Source organism: Phyllobates terribilis, unplaced genomic scaffold (genome assembly GCF_046119375.1).
Source record: "Phyllobates terribilis strain yellow unplaced genomic scaffold, ASM4611937v1 Scaffold_3__8_contigs__length_932513732, whole genome shotgun sequence".
NCBI classification, from domain to species: Eukaryota; Metazoa; Chordata; class Amphibia; order Anura; family Dendrobatidae; genus Phyllobates; species Phyllobates terribilis.
This window is the reverse complement of record NW_027362763.1, coordinates 780,711,481-780,729,816: the sequence shown is the minus strand read 5'-3', so window position 1 is coordinate 780,729,816 and position 18,336 is coordinate 780,711,481. Positions and strand designations below refer to the sequence as shown.

The window sequence follows — 18,336 nt, the reverse complement described above, 5'->3', positions numbered from 1 at the left end:
GCTGCTACATGTCAAACGTAGCGAGGTCACTGTTGCGTCACAAAACTTGTGACTCAGCAGCGATCTCACTAGCGATCTCGCTTAGTGTGACGGGGGCTTCAGCCTGAGTGTGCATAAATCAGACTGGGCTCCAGAGTAAACGCCATTGTCCCCAGACACTTCACAGTAGTGGTTAAAGAAGCCCTCCCATGAAGATTGTATATATGTGCATGTAGTGTGAGTGTGTTTATATACTCGCCTACTTCTGTCTTCTCTGAAATCCAGCGCCGCTCTGCTCCTCTTCTCGGTGACGTCACCGCTGTTCAGACTCTGCGGCTTGCTCTATGCTTGATCCGAAAGTCTCTTTTACAACGTAAACGCTCCATGGGCTTATATTATAAAAGTCATATTCGGGTCACATAGAGCGCAGGGTGACTCGGAGAGTCTGAAGAGCGGTGACATCCCTGAGAAAAGGAGCAGAACGGCACTGGATCCCGGAGAAGACTGCCGTAGATGAGTAAATTAACACACACACACACACACACTAAAGTACATACAATATGCACAGATTTATAAAAAAAAATCTTAAGGAAGGGCTTCTTTTAAGAGCAATCCACAACCAAATGATGTGCACCTATTCCTGGTGCCCATCTCTCCTTTCTCTTAATTTTTCCTCTTGTTCTTGCTCTCTTCCCTTTTCACAGTTCATCTCTCCTTGCAGATCTGTTTTTCAGTATTGGATTCGTCTTGGGTCTGGTTTAGTATCTTGTGTACAGAAAAAAATAATAACTGTGGAAGCGAAGAAAAATGTAAATTGTGCGTGACTGCTAAAAGTTTTATGCTTCATGCATTTATCAAGCAATCTACTTGTCCATGTTTAGAGGGCTGTTCAATGCAAGGTTTTAACCTATTGTCAACCATTAAGATGTAGATCTAGGATTTGAATGGGGCAATATTTTTTTTATTTAAATTTATTGCAGCACATAATATATCCATCCTCTCAACTCCGCAAATGCCTGAAGCCCCTCTGAAGAAGCTGAAACATGTTGGGGTGATCTCTATGCACTGCGATACTGTTATGTGATTTTAATTTTTTACAGTTTTTTGTTTTTCCTCAATATCCCCCTTTTTAGATTATAGTTTTGACTATCTGATTTAGATTTGGTTGGTTTATTAATGAATTTACATGTGGGCTGCTTATGGATTTGCCCTTTAATAGTGGCTTATTCCCAGTTTATCTAGTTGTGCAACCAGACTTTCATGTATCACAGATCCATATTTTTTTTTCTAAAATAAATCACTGCTTAATAAAAATTGATTATGCATATGATATTACAGTCTCCTTTCTCTAGGTTGGTTTCCATATATGATTGACTATTTACTTTATGTTGCTCTTTGTTGGTTCAAATACCTATTTCTAGCCTAAACTTAAAATGCGTCACAATAGACTACAAGTCTCATTCTTATTGTGTGCCGAGCTTTCTATTGTGCGGACTCTTCTCCATGAGAAATGGACTGGGTATGTACATTCACAAGGGGCGGAGGAAGGGAAAGGACAACCTCTCCCGGAACTTTTTATAGCTTTTTAAGACTTAAAGGGAATCCATCTGAAGGATCAACCCTCTTAAGCCATCTTTATGGTCTTGCAGATCATAGAAAGTAGAATAAAATTCTACCTTGATATCTGCAATCCGATTTCTAATTCCCGAGAAATTGATGCCTTTTATTTTTTAAAAGTAAATGAACTGTTAAGATCTATGGGCGGCACATAGATCTCCCCGAGAATCTGCCTCCAGAGATTGTTTTAAATTAAAAGAGGCGTTATCAGTGTGAGCCATGTAACGACTGACAGTCTGCTCTCCTGATCTCACTGAAGGTCTGTGTGTGATTGCTAGGGATGAGCGAGCATGCTCTGATAACGAGTTATCGGAGTGTGCTCGGGTTCGGATAGAGGAGCTGGCGTGCTCGAGTCAAATGCTCGGGTACCTGTGGCCGCATGTATCGTGGCTGATACACAGCCGCTAAACATGCGGAGAATGCCCAAGGCTATAGGAGGCAAACTATGCAAAATTTATAATGCAACCCAATTGCAAACATGATTTTTATCCCCAATTGCATGAATATATTAAAAAAATATATTGGGTCTTCTTTATGAAGCTCTTTACTGTAATTTGGTAGAATCGGTGGGTTAGCCATCAAAATTTCTTTGATCCTCATTGGGAGTGTGCAGATCTCGCCTGCTAAGTGCACGGCTTCTGCAGTGATCTGATGGCTCCTACCTGAAAAACTACATTCAGAAGTACCCCTGACGGGCATTTATTACAATGAGACAAACGGAGGACAAATGGACTCCGTGCTCCTTTGCTTGAAAAGACGGACACGGCCTCATAGGAGTGAAGGCTATTTATCTCCATTTGTCTCATTGTAATGGCTCTGTTAGGGGCACGTCTGGGTCCAATTTTTCAGGATTTCGGACAGAACCATCAAACCAATGCTGAATGTAGTATGTACTTGGCTTTAGCCATATTCTGTGCCCCTATATCAAATATTGTAAATAATAAAAAGTGTATGTTTTCTTAAGCCCTTACAACTTTTGGCTCCTCAAACGTCCCTATATTACAGCATTTTATATAGACTGCTTGTACATGGGCCAGAAAAGCTTACTTAATTTGACTGACGTAAATCAATGAATACAATTTTTAAAAGCGACTTGGTATAACAATTATCCATATTTATTGTTGCTGCCACTAGGGGGCATAGCATTGCTCCCCATGCATTCTGCATGCGTTTCTGATGTTACCTCCATGTCATTTATGTTTTAAGAATCAATTTGTTAACTTTCTCATGCATCATGATGTGCTAGCCTAGAGGTTTTTTTAAATCTATCTAGACTGGTGCTATATTTTATTATTTTACATATACATCTGTAGCCATACAGTACTATGCAAACGTTTTAAGCAGATGTGGAAAAAACTGCAGCAAAGTAAGAATGCTTTTAATATAGAAGCGTTAATAGTTTATTAATACTAGCCTTGCCATCGTAGGACAGATTATCCAGCACAAAATCCAGGGAACTAATTAAAAACTAGAAATTTACTTCTGCTATCTGACGCGTTTCGAACTGTGTACTTATTCATACTGTGAATAAGAACACAGTTCGAAACGCGTCAAATAGCATGCTGTTTAGAGCATGTTTTTAACATGTACTCTTTTTAATGTTTAAATTTCTAGTTTTTAATTATTTCCCTGGATTTTGTGCTGGATAATCTTTTCTGCCGTTGATCCACCCTGCTGCCAACACATGCCTACAATCCCTGCACGTCCTGAAGAATTCAGCTGCGTATGGTGAGCTGGATGAACTTTCATTTTTATAGCCTTGCCATGGTGTATGACCTGTGACATCAAACAGTCTTCCACAACCTCACCTTTGTAGCAGACTTTGCTGTCTTCAACCAGGTTTAAGCCTCTTACATATGAAAATTATGATCATTATCACTTGTTTGGTATAACTGGTCAGTGATTATTAGCCTATAAAATGCCTGAAAACATGCAAGTGTACCTAGAGGAATTGATACTGTTTTGAAAGCAATTTATTTTTGCTGAGAACCCACAGGCAGGTAGTCGCTAACTACCGATCACTGACAGCGCAGAACGATCACGAACCACTTCTGATAGCGATTCTGCGGCTTCTGCTGATGTCAAGGTGACAGAGCAACTTCTCTTCCACTCTACTCTGCCTATGTCATACTGATTGAGAGCCGGCTCCCCACTACCTTACTGCGGGGAGCAGGCTGCGGGGAGCACCCTGTCGACAGAGTAGACCAAAAAAAGGAAGATCTGCTCTGAGAAGAGGTGGAATTAAGCAAGGGAGTCGCCAGCTTGAGCTGGCAGAGATCGTCCCCATGCAAAACAGGCAGCTAACTAGTAACTACCTGCCTGTTCTTAGCCCCACACATAAAAATAATCCTAGATAACCCCTTTTTTAATTTCATTTTTGTTCATTCACATTGCATTTTGTTAAATGAGATAAGCTTAACTTTTCATTTTTTTTTTTTAACGCATTCTTACTTTGCCACATTTTTTCACACCTGCCTATAACTTTTGCGCTGTTGCTTTCAGCTGAATAGCGAAGTGAAGTGAACTTTCCAGCAAAGTGTCACCGATTTATCTTCCCTTCTCATCAGTCACATCCTCATCACTTATATTATTAGTTCAGATCTGAGCCTCATTCTTGTCTTGGCAGCGGAAATGAATATCATCCATAAAATAACCCTGCCCTCCTCGGATATGACAGGCAGCGCTTTCTCGATAGACTGCGCTGCCTCGTCGTCTTGTAACTTGATTATTTCCGTGTGTTTTTACGTGGCCTACTCTCCCTGACTGCAGATAAGTCTCTGACCATAAGATGATCTGACACTTACACCATAAAATATTGGGTGACGTGCCGTACAATCAGAAATATATCTTCAAGGACAGTGTAGAGCAATGAGCCAATATTTGCAGAAAGTCCTTAGTTCATTTATAGGTGTGGAAGACGAGTGACAGCCAGTATGGCCGTCCGTACAACTTACAGGGTAGATCACCCAAGAAACGCTTAAACTTAGAAAGCATTTAACAACTGAAGGCCATTTATGTGACAGGTGATTTTATAGCTTGAGTTGGAAATGCTTTTTCAGGCATGTGTGTATTGTAGTCTGGCCTTCACTTATTGTAGAGCTTTATGTAGCACTGCTCAGTCGAATCCCATATGCTGCGAGCCTTTACAGCTGTCCTCTCTCATGGGAAACCTTGTGCGTACTGGCTCCTACAATAATAGACTTTTCCTTGTGTGCCTTGGATTGATTGGTAGCAAGTACCAAATCATTTCATAAAAAAAAAAATACTTTTTATTGAAGACATCACATGTGCCGGTCATATGAAATGGAACGTAGAAGCCACATGCAAATCAGGCAACAAGTGCGCTGGGGGATTGTCAGAGTGCATTGACACGCCCTCCATGTACTTCCAGTCTGGTTTGCATATGGCTTCTACCTCAGATTATTCATGACTAGCACATCATGTAACGTAACGTGGTTTTGCGATGTGGACTTTTCAGTCTAACCTGTAAATGCCAAAAGACTCAGGCATGTCAAAGGATCATGCAGGTCTGAAACATGTTGCCTGCGAGCGCAGTGGATATTTCTTTTCTGACTTTTTAATTTTTGTGCTTTTTTTTTTTTTATACTACTGGATCAATAAAGCAAATCTTATAAGATGTGAGTGCCGGCTATCGTTTGGACTGTTGGAAAATGACAGAAAAGAAAGCCCCATGTGCATATAATAACACAATAAAAAAACTTGTGGAAAAGATGTGAAAAACTCTTAATGTATGACTTTTTCTTTTTTTTTTTTTTGAGTAGTTTAAAAGCTGCAGAAATAATGTGGGTGGTAGGTGCTGAAAATAAAAAATAAAATATTTTATATTTGCATTGCAGTAATGTTTTTGTCTATCCGGTGTCCTGGCGGTGGTCGCCCTGTGATATTCTATTATCAGCGACATTTTCTCCCCTGATTTCTAGGCGCCCGTGCACACACCGCACTAATCTGCGAGGATCCCTGGACTACAATGGCCGCAGTCATCTGTCCTCTTGAGCTTTGTCAGACAGTAATAAATTGCTCCACACAAATATGTGACAGCTATTGATTGGAGTGACGCCGCGCTCATTTCCATCCGATGGTAATCTGAGACTTTTCCGTTACATGAGGCTCTTAAACAAAAGATTGTAATTCCAGCAGCTTGCTTGAGGAGCGTACCATTGTCTGCGGCTTTGTGCAGCCACGCTAGACATGCCGGCCAGCCCCCTGGGCTACAGCCTGTGTGTGCCGGGAGTTTAGCTTCAGATCCTCATTCCACAAATGTGTCCTGGTGTTTGGCATTTTTGCATTTGCCTCTCCTTAGGGGCAGCCTCCTACCCTCTCCTGGGCTGCTATGGTTCAGCCTCCGTTTCCTTTACAATGTCTTATGCTAATCAAGTGACATCACCACTAAATACACAGTGTGGCTACTGATTAAATTACACACAAGGTTTGCAAGGAGGTGTGCTGCTGCCTCTGCTGCTGCCTGTGTGTCAGCTATCCAGCATGCTGGGGGACGCATTAGATCAGCACTGAAGCCCCCTAAGGAGATGATCCCACACGCAGCCTGGCCGATACATGACCACATCTAGTACAGTCGGACACTCGTGGGCTTGTGGATTTTGTACTCTGCTGGTATTGACTCAGACTTGGCACCCAGCGCTCGAGTCCTGCACGTTGGAGCTGTTTGGATTTATGGTGGGGGGCTTCGGTGTTTTATGCATCCGATAGCACCACATTTTCTTTCCAAATGGAATTGCAAAGGACCTCTAGCCTATCGGGCCCATTGTCCTCAGGATTTACTGGGCAGGTACCCTACAACTACAACCAGCTGGAAGGACGATTTAAGCAGCTACAAGGTAAGCTTGGGGCTGGTCATGGCTGCTTGTTAGCTGGGTTGCTATGATATCTGGCTGGAAAGCTGATGCTGGGTTACAGTGTAAATAATGCAGGTGACCTGTGATGGTAACCACACATGAAACTGGGGTTGGTGTTCCCAGCCATAGCTTGGTCACTATCTATTATTAGGGTATTGTGGTTGTGCAGGGAATTGATGGCTGTTATCGGTGTGTTCACGCCCCATGGTGTGGAATGGATGGACAAGACACCGGGGAACAATGGTGGGGAAGGAGTGGTCTTTTGTGTGGAATGTAGCTTCTGATGGGGGGCTTCCAGGCAGCATCTAACACTAAAGTCACACTATTCCCCAATGTGACAGCTCTATCAGCATCCTAATTATTTAACGACTGGAAATGAATGTAGCATTGGCTAGTGATCTTACACCTAAGTGAAACCTCTCGAATGGCTGGGGAACTATAGGCATTTCTCCCAATTTCAGCTTCTACTGTTTCTGACTGTAGAAATGTGAGAAAATGAAATTGTATAGAGCGGCGCTGTCGGCTGTCAGGGCAGCACCCACCGAGCGGCGCTATCAGCTGTCAGGGCAGCACCCACCGAGCGGCGCTAATAGCTGTCAGGGCAGCACCCACCAACGTTATGTAATTATGATAATGTTCTCTGCAATCTGACAGAAAATGTGCGGTCTCTGATCACTAACACATACAGTAGATTTTCTACTGGATTTAATGAATGAACTCCGCTGCTCTTGGCCACTTCAGGCGTCCAGCTTTTGTGTCAGACACACCCAGGAGTGTGCAGCATGAGTATATAGGTACAGTAGATTTACCCAAGAGTAACCAATGGGTCATTAAATAAAGTCACACATTCCAGGCACCTCTCTGCACTTGATAAAGTGTGAAAAGTTTATTCTATGACACTTGATAAATTCTTTGTACATATTGTAATGATTGAGTCTGAAAGTGAAAAACTAAATGTTCGGTGAGCATTGAAATGATCAAAAGTTGAAGAGTGTATGTAATGTGCAAAATCTTTCCCTTCTTTTCAACTTGGCAAAGTCATTGTGACATTGAGTATAGTAAACTTGTGGCGTGTTTGCATGTGGATGTATAATGTATGTATGTGTAAAATAAACACACACGTGTGTGTGTGTATATATGTATATTATAATATAATATATATACATATACAGTACAGACCAAAAGTTTGGACGCACCTTCTCATTTAAAGATTTTTCTGTATTTTCATGACTTTGAAAATTGTACATTCACACTGAAGGCATCAGAACTATGAATTAACACATGTGGAAGTATATACTTAACAAAAAAGTGTGAAACAACTGAAAATATGTCTTATATTCTAGGTTCTTCAAAGTAGCCACCGTTTGATTTGATGACTGCTTTGCACACTCTTGACATTCTCTTGATGAGCTTCAAGAGGTAGTCACCAGAAATGGTCTTCCAACAATCTTGAAGGAGTTCCCAGAGATGCTTAGCACTTGTTGGCCCTTTTGCCTTCACTCCGCTGTCCAGCTCACCCCAAACCATCTCGATTGGGTTCAGGTCTGGTGACTGTGGAGGCCAGGTCATCTGGTGTAGCACCCCATCACTCTCCTTCTTGGTCAAATAGCTCTTACACAGCCTGGAGGTGTGTTTGGGGTCATTGTCCCGTTGAAAAATAAATGATGGTCCAACTAAACGCAAACCAGATGGAATAGCATGCCGCTGCAAGATGCTGTGGTAGCCATGCTGGTTCAGTATGCCTTCAATTTTGAATAAATCCCCAACAGTGTCACCAGCAAAGCACCCCCACACCATCACACCTCCTCCTCCATGCTTCACGGTGGGAACCAGGCATGTAGAGTCCATCCGTTCACCTTTTCTGCGTCGCACAAAGACACGGTGGTTGGAACCAAAGATCTCAAATTTGGACTCATCAGACCAAAGCACAGATTTCCACTGGTCTAATGTCCATTCCTTGTGTTCTTTAGCCCAAACAAGTCTCTTCTGCTTGTTGCCTGTCCTTAGCAGTGGTTTCCTAGCAGCTATTTTACCATGAAGGCCTGCTGCACAAAGTCTCCTCTTAACAGTTGTTGTAGAGATGTGTCTGCTGCTAGAACTCTGTGTGGCATTGACCTGGTCTCTAATCTGAGCTGCTGTTAACCTGCGATTTCTGAGGCGGGTGACTCTGATAAACCTATCTTCAGAAACAGAGGTGACTCTTGGTCTTCCTTTCCTGGGGCGGTCCTCATGTGAGCCAGTTTCTTTGTAGCGCTTGATGGTTTTTGCAACTGCACTTGGGGACACATTCAAAGTTTGCCCAATTTTTCGCACTGACTGACCTTCATTTCTTAAAGTAATGATGGCCATTCATTTTTCTTTACTTAGCTGCTTTTTTCTTGCCATAATACAAATTCTAACAGTCTATTCAGTTGGACTATCAGCTGTATATCCACCTGACTTCTGCACAACACAACTGATGGTCCCAACCCCATTTATAAGGCAAGAAATCCCACTTATTAAACCTGACAGGGCACACCTGTGAAGTGAAAACCATTTCCGGTGACTACCTCTTGAAGCTCATCAAGAGAATGCCAAGAGTGTGCAAAGCAGTCATCAAAGCAAAAGGTGGCTACTTTGAAGAACCTAGAATATAAAACATATTTTCAGTTGTTTCACACTTTTTTGTTAAGTATATAATTCCACATGTGTTAATTCATAGTTTTGATGCCTTCAGTGTGAATGTACAATTTTCATAGTCATGAAAATACAGAAAAATCTTTAAATGAGAAGGTGTCCAAACTTTTGGTCTGTACTGTGTATGTGTATGTATGTGTATGTATGTATGTATGTATATGTATATATATATATATATATATATTATTATTATATTTCTATTAATTCTCCCAATGTACTCAAATCTACTTGTACTTTGCAGGACCCTGGTAACCCTTAGCCTTGTAAACCTCTTTCTACGTGCCAGCATCCCGTTGCCTCAGTTGATGGTAGGCCAGTACAATGTCGTGCATCGTGCCACAAGGATGCAGTTGCATCGGGCCTACTGATCAGAAGAGGCACCGGGTATCCCGGCAGGTAAGAGGAGGTTTGGAAGGCTCCAGTCTACCAACGTTGTCACTGGATCAGTGTCCTTCCAATCTTTTTGGATCAGATTAATCAGGTGACACCTAGAGAAGGTGATCTTGCGGTGGCGACACATCATTACATAAAGTCCACTATACACACTAGATGAAAGTCTGCTGAAACCTCCAATTTTGTCTTGACCACCTTGCCATCTGGTGTGTATGGGGGGCCCCCCGACTTTCCCCTGACAGATGTCGGGGAGAGAGAAGGGTCGCACGTTGGGATTTCAACTGCGGATCCTTTTATTTTCAAAGAAGATAAGCTGCTGCCAGAGGAATCTTGACAGTGGCTTTCTCCTTTCTCCCTGATAAAGACTTGGCCAAATACTCAGATTTACAAGGAGCCAGGAGAAATGACTGACTGCCGAACAAATGTTCGCGTCGGTTATACCTTGTATATGGCCAGCTTCTCTAGTCAACTTAAATGACCGTATAACAGATCTAAAACATTTGTGTCAATAGTTCATCAACTGGACAGAAGATGACCACTCCAACACTACAGATGCGGAAAAACAGCAGTACGAGTCACTGCATTACTCTGCATGACATGGGCAGGGTTGTCAGCTCTCCGGACATGGCTGTTTTGGTAAATTCTTGCGTTCCCCATAATATCACAATTCTACTCATCACGTTATAACTGCGCTGTGCCTAAGGCTATGTACCCACGTTGCTGAAATGAAGCAGAAAATTTCTGCTTCATTTCTGCAAGTCCTCTCCCGGTAAAACGCATGCAGAATTCCGCACGCGTTTATCGAGCGTTTTTCTCGCGTTTTCCACATGCGGAATTGCCTTGTGTTTTTTATGCATTGGACAAAGGTAATTCCGCTTGCGGAAACGCAAAATTAATTGACATGCTGCGGATTTTTGAACGCAGCATAAACGCTGCGGAAAAATCCGCAGCATGTACATAGAACATGCGGAATCCCCTTGGGGACCATGGGGTGCGGATTACCAAGCGTTTTACAAGCGTTTCCGCTGCGGAAATTCCGCATCAAAAACGCTTGTAATCCTCAACGTGGGCACGCAGCCTTATACTGATAGATTGACAACTGGGTGTAACTAGTTGGGGGTGTGTCCTCTCACAGTCTGACTCTGTCCAATCAGTGCTAAGAACATCATGGCTATGTAGGGCGACAAGGGGAGTAGTACACCCGTATGTCAATTCATGTAGAAATTTCAAGGAGGAATAACAGATTAATGGCGCAACACCCAATAATGGGAGAAGATAATCTAGAATTGGAATTTCATAGGCAATGCAGGTATGTACTAAAACAGACTCTGACTAGGGTCACACGACAGTGTTTTCTGATCATGCCAATCAGACTGATCATACTCTGATCATAATGTGATCTCATTTTCTCAGATGTGGCGAAGACGGGGAAACAAAAATTCTCTTCTCCTTCATTCTGTCAGTCCATGAAAATCTGACCTCACTTTGTGTCATCTGAGTATGCTCCGATTTTTATTTTTTTCAGGGACCCAATGACCTGCATGATTGTGTGATACGACTTAGAGATGCAAATTGTGCATGCAGTAATTCCCCCCCCCTTGGACAGACTCTGTCCGAGGAAAAAAATCAGACAAGTTCACAGCCCCATAAAATAAGATTGGATTGCACTCGGACCAGAAAGGGGCACGAGCCCTTTTAATGAGGTGACTGGTCCTACTTGGATACGCCACGTTAAATTCAATTTCATATTTAACTGAAGCAATCTATTGTGCTCTTTTATCAGCCAGTTCAGATTGAGTAGAGGCTGACCATAGATTTAGTGAAAAGACGTCCAGGGACATGTCACTCCACGAATGATCAGTACTTTCCCCCCTATCTCCAGGTGAGAGCCTCCAGGAACCTTTGCGTGCGTCAGTGATATTGCCCACTCTTGTTGAGTGTTTTCTATAAGCAATGGAGGTTTAGTGTTATAGTTTCCCTCATGGACGTGTTTTGGTTACCACATGGCATTGCTGAAATGATTGGTTGGCATTGGGGTTTGCGGTGCTGAGATTCTGCTTCTGTCATTGTTTGGATCATGCTGTGGTGTATGGCAGGGACTTGCAGGAAGCAGATTGGATTGGGCTGAGCGGCTGATGGTGTTTGGCCAGCCTCGCCGGGGATGGAGTAGGAGCTGAGCAGGTGGGATGGGGCATGTGAGGTTTTTCGTCAGAATTCAGAATAAATCTGCTGCACGGAGCTGAACGTTTTATGACCAAGCTGCTGCACAGTCTGAGCCCAAACCCTGCGACATAAATCATCAATATGTCCCGCTCTCATGCCAGCAGTGGGCTTAGATGAAATCCTAATGAAAAGCAGGGGGTTTATAAGAGGCGGATCTCAGTAACAAAAGGCTGCTTATTCTCCGCACTTTAAGGGGGGATAGAGGAAAAGGCAGCAACTGATCTTGTCTAGGGTGGGGTTCACCTACAGGAAACACTCTGAATTATCTAGCAAGCCCAAGGCCTGTAGTCTGACATCAGTCTGAGGACTGGTCTGCTGCTCTAGTAATGCACGGAGGGTATAGAGGAATCCGGAGTGATGCCGGACCGCTCTGGGGAATACGCTCCCTGCATATGGACGGCATCACGTTTCCACTTCACAATACAGATGTTTCAGTCTTGCTATGCTACATGTCAGCCGGAACATAAGTCAGTTCTGACATTGCTGCACCCAGCAATAGGGAACTAATTACTAACCTATGCGGTTGTTCCATCATGAAGTAACATTATTGTGTAATGTGCGTGTGGGGAGGGCGTATGGTTAAAGAAACACTGTTTTGTACGTGTCAAAAGTATTCCTAGGCTGAGCAAGACCTTGGCGCAGCTTCTTCCCATCCATCATTTTCAGTTACATTTAGGGTTTTCTAGATTGATGCCTGGCAATGACCAAGGGAGGTGTCCTTCCTCTTCATGTTATATTATACAGCAGGTCAGATGGTTACACATAACCCTATGGAAATGTCCACTCTCTTCAGTGTTATATTATACAGCAGGTCAGATGGTTACACATAACCCTATGGAAATGTCCGCTCTCTTCAGTGTTATACAGCAGGTCAGATGGTTACACATAACCCTATGGAAATGTCCGCTCTCTTCCGTGTTATACAGCAGGTCAGATGGTTACACATAACCTTATGGAAATGTCCGCTCTCTTCCGTGTTATACAGCAGGTCAGATGGTTACACATAACCCTATGGAAATGTCCGCTCTCTTCCGTGTTATACAGCAGGTCAGATGGTTACACATAACCTTATGGAAATGTCTGCTCTCTTCCGTGTTATACAGCAGGTCAGATGGTTACACATAACCCTATGGAAATGTCCGCTCTCTTCCGTGTTATACAGCAGGTCAGATGGTTACACATAACCTTATGGAAATGTCTGCTCTCTTCAGTGTTATATTATACAGCAGGTCAGATGGTTACACATAACCCTATGGAAATGTCCGCTCTCTTCAGTGTTATACAGCAGGTCAGATGGTTACACATAACCCTATGGAAATGTCTGCTCTCTTCAGTGTTATATTATACAGCAGGTCACATAACCCTAGGGGAAAAATGTTTTGTCTTTTGTGTGTGTGAATATATGTATAGGAGCATGTGTGTGTATGTATATGTGATGTTCACACTGTGTGTCTGTGTATACCAATATGCATAGTGTGTATAAGTATCATTTTGGGGGTTAAAGTTCAAATTTAGTAATATTTGCACCCCCCAGGAGAATGTATATCTTTTGTTCTGACGTCTGTTTTTGCAAATAATATATTTCAGATGACCTAAAAATTCTGGGTCATATTTTCTTTAAACTGTAACTTGTGCCGTTCAGGAGTGATTCCTACTAGATATTTGTGAATAAATGGGTGTTGCCAGTTTGGGGCATGTCCTGCATCCAGGTCAATCAAAGCTGACTTCTCCAGACTCTGTAGGGAGGGACACCCCTGTGACAGGAGAAATAAGACCCAGTTGTCAATTTATTAATTAATTTGTAGGAGGAACCACGGAGTAACCATACAACAGTGCTGTGGTTATGAGAAAATATGCTCTAAAAACATTTTTTCTATTCAAAAAGACAAAAATGTACTAATAAAAATGCTGAGATCCCCTTCAGTGTTGATACTGCTGATATTGCTGAAATGCTGAAAATGGGTACTACTTAGGTTTTCTTTTTTTTTTTTTTATCCTTTCCTCTGCAAAATAAGAAAGCAGTTGTGTTACGGTTTAGTGTGATAATGATATGCCATCACTTCCGTTCATAAAAAATGCCATTCATTTTAAAGTGACATGTGCTGGATTTGCTCTCATGCATCAGAGGTTCAGCAGTGGTCTTCTGTCTAAATTACAGACGCCAGGACAGAATCTGAACAAGACCCCATTGTAGATCAGTCCTTTGGGATCCGTCATTTGATGGATCCTTCAGGGCGTCATTGCTTCTATAGTAACCTGAAGCCATAACTCCGTTTTGAGCATGATGATCTCCTAAAATGTCCAGCGATCCTCTCCAGCTATTTGGTTTCTGATGTGCACAGATTTTTCCCACCCATATGAAGGTTAGGCTTCATGTACTTCTGTAACATCTCTGATCGGAGCCTGTGTTACAGGATGCGCATCCGAAAGAGAGATTAATGCTTTAACCAAAATATGGTTTTAATAATTGCATAAGAATTGAAAGCGCATTATCCTTGGTAATTGGGGGTGTTCGGGGTGTGCCCTACAGATCCCAGAATTGTCATTGTGGATCAGTCCTGTCTGCTTCCTCCACAAATTGACAATTTGTGATGTTTGTGTATCGGATGCTGCCTTTATCCTGTGCTATAACTTGTGCTATCATTTCAAGCTCCGACATTTAATTACTAAATTGATGCTTTCCTATTGTGTGAATTTAACAAGCAGTGAAACAAAAGATCAGATGCTACACTCCAGATTTATGAATGCACAGTATCCAGGCCCGAGGCTACGATTTACACTTTTTTTTTTTATATTATTTCTTTCCCCGCTCCACAGATTATAGAAACCCACTGGAGACCAGTGTCTAGAGATGCATATGGGGCCTGGCCTGTCACAGAAGATTGAAAGTCAATTACGTATTGATTGCACACACAATTGCCATGCTTGCTCCTGAGATGTTATACAAACTTTGCAAAAATATTTATGGCCAGCTAGTCCTGTCTAACACTATAATATCCCCATCTCCGTAAATTATCGTGGCCCTTTTTAGGTATGTATGGAAATGGAAATGAAAATATGCCAAGATCTTATTATTAATAAGCTATTAAGTCTGTGCAAGTATTTGTCTGTTCGAGCGTCCTCACAGTGACAGGTTGGGGTTCTGAGCGCTGGGGGACCCCCATCAATTACAAGAACTGGGATCCTGTACTTCCCATGTGGCCTTGTGTGATCAGCTCAGCATTCACTTTTTATGGGTCTGTAAGCGCTAGTGCACATGCCTTTCCATTTGCTCTGTTCACATTAAAAACAAGGGACCCCCATTCTCATGGGACAACGGACTGTGGCAGCTGAGGGACTAAACCCGTTGAGCTCTTCACAGCCGAGCACTGTACTTACACGGGCAGAAGTGCTCTGTCTCTGTAATGGCACCTGCTAATATCGTCTAACGGCCTTTCACCCCACTCGTATATGCCCTCCCCAATCTTTTCGGCCTTACTGACCACAGCACTGAAGTGCCAAACCAGCGGCTAAACATACAAGATGTGCATCTTCAAGGAGTTGGGGCTCATTCAGATCAGGGCTGTGGTGTTGGTGAGCCAAACATCCATCTTCAACTCCTCAGTTTCCCTGATTCCGCCCCCACAGCCCTGCCTCACTACTGAGCGTGTACATAAAGTGCAGCACAGCCTCATCTCAACTAAAGCCCAGATCCTTAGGCTATGTGCCCACAATGCAGAAATGAAGCAGAAAATTTCTGCAGCATTTCTGCATCTCCCTGGCAGAAAAAACGCATGCAGATTGTGCATGCGTTTTTCCTGCAGAATACATGCGGATTCACATGCGTTTCCGCATGCAGATTGACAAGCGCTTTCCAGGCGATAGCATCACTTGGAAAGTGCTTGACAACTAGGTCACACTGTATAAATCCATGCAAACAGCTTGGATTTATATAGTGTGAACCGTAAAAATTAAAACAAATAAAGCTATACTCACCCCCGAGGCTCCAGCGTGGCTGCAGCGCTCGTTCCTGTCTGGTTCCTGGATGCCGGCATATCGCGAGACAGAGCGGTGAAGGGCCTGCGGTCACATGACTGTGACGTCACCGCAGGTCCTCAAGCTCTGCCGGCATGCAGAGAGAGCCTTCGGAAAGGTGAGTATAAACTTTATTTGTTATTTTATTCTTTTTTTACAGGTACAATGGTACCCAGGTCTGGATGAGAGTCTTCTCTCCTCCAGAACTGGTTACCATCCGCACATAGAGACGCATAGAAGCCGCTTGTAGAAATGTACAGACACGGATTCTATGCGTCTCAATGCAAGTCAATGGCGGGAGTTCCGCTGCGCTTCCGCAAAATTAAATGACATGCTGCCGATTTTTGTACGCAGCATAAACGCTGCGGAAAAATCCGCAGCATGAGCATAGAACATGCGGAATCCCCTTGGGGGACCATGGGGTGCGGATTACCTAGCGTTTCACAAGCGTTTATGCTGCGGAAATTCCGCAGCATAAACGCTTGAAAAACGCTACGTGGGCACCCAGCCTTATAGGACTTTTCATAACTTTCCCAAATGCATATGAAAACATTAACAGCACATCCTGTATTGTACTAATGAACCCAATTTATTATATATTTTAGGAGTCGGGTCATTTTATTCTTTCTCCACCAAAATGAGCACGGACTCCACAGCCCTGATTCAGATGTCCATTATTTTCTGATACCAGAATAACGCTCCTATGGTTTTGATTAGTTCTTCTACAATGGGGGGAAAAAAGTTTCTCCAGCTTCTCCTATCATCTGAGTGCTGTCTGAATTTTTTTTTTCCACGAACCCATGGACTTGCATTCTAGGTTTCATCTGACACTCAGATCAATATCGGACAAGTCTCCATGCTTATGTGCGGACCCCTTTCAGAAAAAAATTGAACATGTGAACTACCCCATATAGACAATCGTAGGTACAAGGGCGAAAAACAAATTCTCATACGAGAGAAACTGAAGTCTGAATGAGACCCTACACCAGTGAAGATGCACAAGAGTAAGAAATCACCCAATGTTATCTCTTAAAGCAGCACTCCAGTGTCTAGTTTTTTTTGTTGTTTTTTTTCCTGCTGGATAGCTGCCACTAATCTAAGTTTCCTGCCCTTGTAATATACTTGCCAGCTGCCGTCTTCTTCTGTTCTCGGCGCCTCTCTCGTTGTCTTTTGCAGCTTGTGACCTCCCCGAGCTCTCCAGTGTTTGTTGGGTGATCCAGAAGTCACTACTCAATGTAAGTCTATAAGAGCCACAACAAAGCCAGAACTAGGCCTCTCATAGACTTGCACTGAGAGCTTGTGTCCGTTACCTCTGATTTCCAGTGAGTTAGAAGTTGTGGTCACAAGATGATGGATCAGGTCCAGAGCAGCACTGGGAAGAGCTGAAGACTGGCTGATGAGTATAATACTACGGTCAGAGAACTTATGTTAGTGGCACCACTTCAGCGCTGAAATAAAATAAGAAAAACCCGCTGGAGTGGTGCTTTAAACAACTGGGTGGTTGTTTCCGGGGTATATGGTCAGTTAGGAGATGTGATGATGCTCTTTGGACCAGTAGAAATATAAGTCACTCTTCAGCAAGGAAAACAATGTATTTCCGTTTATTGTGGGTAAGATCTTAATGATTTTATATGTTGAAACTGGACGCCTTTGAAACCGTGCCAGAGCGTGACTGATATTATTCAAGGCAGTAAATCAGAAGCACAGGAGTGGGTGTACCATCTTGCCAGCCTGTTACTGCAAGATTTCTTATGTCATAGCTCCTCCATAAAGAAGATAAGTGGGGCCAGTTAGTCTCGGTATCTTATGAATTGCGTTTTCATATACACCCAGGTTTGTGTTAATTGGAAGATAAAAAGAAAATCTGGTCTTGATGTGTCTGAAAATGTGAAAACCCAATTTCTAGGTCCTTTTCACGTCTTAAATGATTAAAGGTTGTTACACTTCTGTCTGTAATTGCCGTCTTGGATTAATAAAAAGCTTATTTTGTATGCAGTATTTTATGGCCGACTAATTTTGCTGTTCTACGATACTTATGGTGATGGCATTGGAGAACATGAGTTGGTCTTCACATCTTGTTAGAAGCTCTACATTTGGTACATTTTGGAATGTGTTTATCCAATTAAAGGAATTCTTGTAGCCTACGTCTCCTTCTTTCTCTTCTACTTACTAACATCTGGGTAACGTTATTTAGCCCATAAACTGAGGGCGGACAAGTGTTAGGACTCGCCGTACAGCCGCTTATTCATCCTGCTTTCTACCTGTACAGTCGAAAACATCTGCAGCAAACAAGAACATGATTTTACATCATCTCCAGAGGCATCTGTAGATACTTCTGATACAGGGCATCTGCAGGATAAATAACTTCATTGCATTATGATCCAAAAATGCAAGGTCAGTAGGTTTCCAGAAGATAAATGACCCTTAATGCAAGCAACAGGGTGTGTCGCCTTTTCCAGTAAGGCAAAAAGTTCAGACAGAGATGTCTTGGATTATTCAACACTGCCACTAATCTTGTCTGTTCCCACCGCATAACATTAGTCTTCGTCACTTTTATAGT

General features: G+C 42.8%; 1 protein-coding gene across 2 annotated transcripts in view; it reads left to right on the top strand.

Annotated features, from left to right (window-relative positions):
- SPTBN1 (spectrin beta, non-erythrocytic 1) overlaps positions 1-18,336 on the top strand; it is a 197,311-nt gene that overhangs the window by 81,812 nt on the left and 97,163 nt on the right. The window contains exon 1 of one of the 2 annotated variants that reach the window (XM_073672300.1): positions 6,030-6,452. The exons of the other annotated variant lie outside the window; for it this stretch is intronic. Coding sequence (XP_073528401.1) covers positions 6,344-6,452 — 109 coding nt within the window. The 5' untranslated portion in view covers positions 6,030-6,343. Of the gene's footprint in view, positions 1-6,029; positions 6,453-18,336 lie in introns of those variants that run through there. 2 annotated transcript variants of the gene reach the window in all.